The 1089-nt window shown below is 33.9% G+C and overlaps 1 protein-coding gene across 1 annotated transcript; it reads right to left on the bottom strand.

The window, feature by feature from the left end:
• Positions 1-241: 241 nt before the first annotated feature.
• LOC115035041 lies at positions 242-717 on the bottom strand (the record flags this gene model as incomplete). Its single annotated transcript, XM_029492672.1, has 1 exon — positions 242-717. A coding segment is annotated over one exon (476 nt), but the record flags the coding sequence as incomplete, so codon positions are not given.
• Positions 718-1089: the final 372 nt, after the last annotated feature.

Genomic DNA, 1089 nt, shown 5'->3' with positions numbered 1-1089 from the left:
AAATAGTTATGTAGACAACATGTGGCCCTGACAATTTTGTTTACATATACAGGTTTCATTTCAAGTCTTCTTTGATATATGCGAAATCGTTTACTGAGAATTCCAAAAGCATCTTCACTAGTATTTCTTGCTCGGCTCAGTCTATAATTGAATATTTTGTTCCCCTCGTTGTTGAAAAGTGCGTTACCAGGATAAGGCCTCATTAGGTTTTTATGAAGCGGAAATGCCTCATCTCCTACAATTACATAAGGCATAGGTTCTTCGGTACCCGGTAATGCTTATTATTTGGAAAGTTTAATTTTTCTTCTCGAAGCCTTTCAACCGAAGTTAGAATTGGCAAAAATACTCCCATCGCTATTTTTTCCGTATATCCTCCGACATCAACCATAATAAACCTGCATTCAGCGTCAACAACTGCCATGAGCACCAAGCTACACATTTTTTCATAGTTGAAGTATAAGGTGCCACTATGATATGGCTTATTTATGATGACATGTTTACCGTCAATAGACCCAACACAATTTGGAAAGTTCCATCTAGTTCTAAACCCTTCTTCAATTTTCTGCCATTGTTCTTGGTTGGGTGGACTCATGTAAATTGGTGAACGATTCTTCCAAATTGCTTCACAGGTTTTGTATACTATTCTTCGTACAGATTTTTCTCCTACTCTATAGCTGAATGCAATTGTGCCAAAATGTATCACCAGTAGCCAAAAATCTAAAAACCATGACCAATATTAGTATAAAAATAATAACTATTGTGTTTTATTAGAAAATAATATAGGTAATCTGGTAATCTGGTTCTTAAAAAATGTGTTTTATGATAGTTTTAGGAACTCTTCAATTATAAATGAACACAAAACACCTTCTATTATAATTGTTAATTTTTTGGTGAATCATGCAAAAATAAGTGGAAATCACTAAGAGAAAGCTATAGAAAAGCAATGAACGCCAGAAAAACAAAAAGTGGATAATCAGCAAAAAAATAAAACCCTGGCGTCTTGAAAGCCAGATGGAGTTTGTTAAGTCATATTTATTTTCACAAAGTGAAGAAGAAATGAGTAATTTTCCTGGACTTAGTCAATCAATT

The sequence above is a fragment of the Acyrthosiphon pisum genome, unplaced genomic scaffold (assembly GCF_005508785.2).
Source record: "Acyrthosiphon pisum isolate AL4f unplaced genomic scaffold, pea_aphid_22Mar2018_4r6ur Scaffold_4657;HRSCAF=5205, whole genome shotgun sequence".
Lineage (NCBI taxonomy): Eukaryota > Metazoa > Arthropoda > Insecta > Hemiptera > Aphididae > Acyrthosiphon > Acyrthosiphon pisum.
Note: the sequence above shows the minus strand (reverse complement) of the source record. Positions and strands in the feature narration are given on the sequence as shown.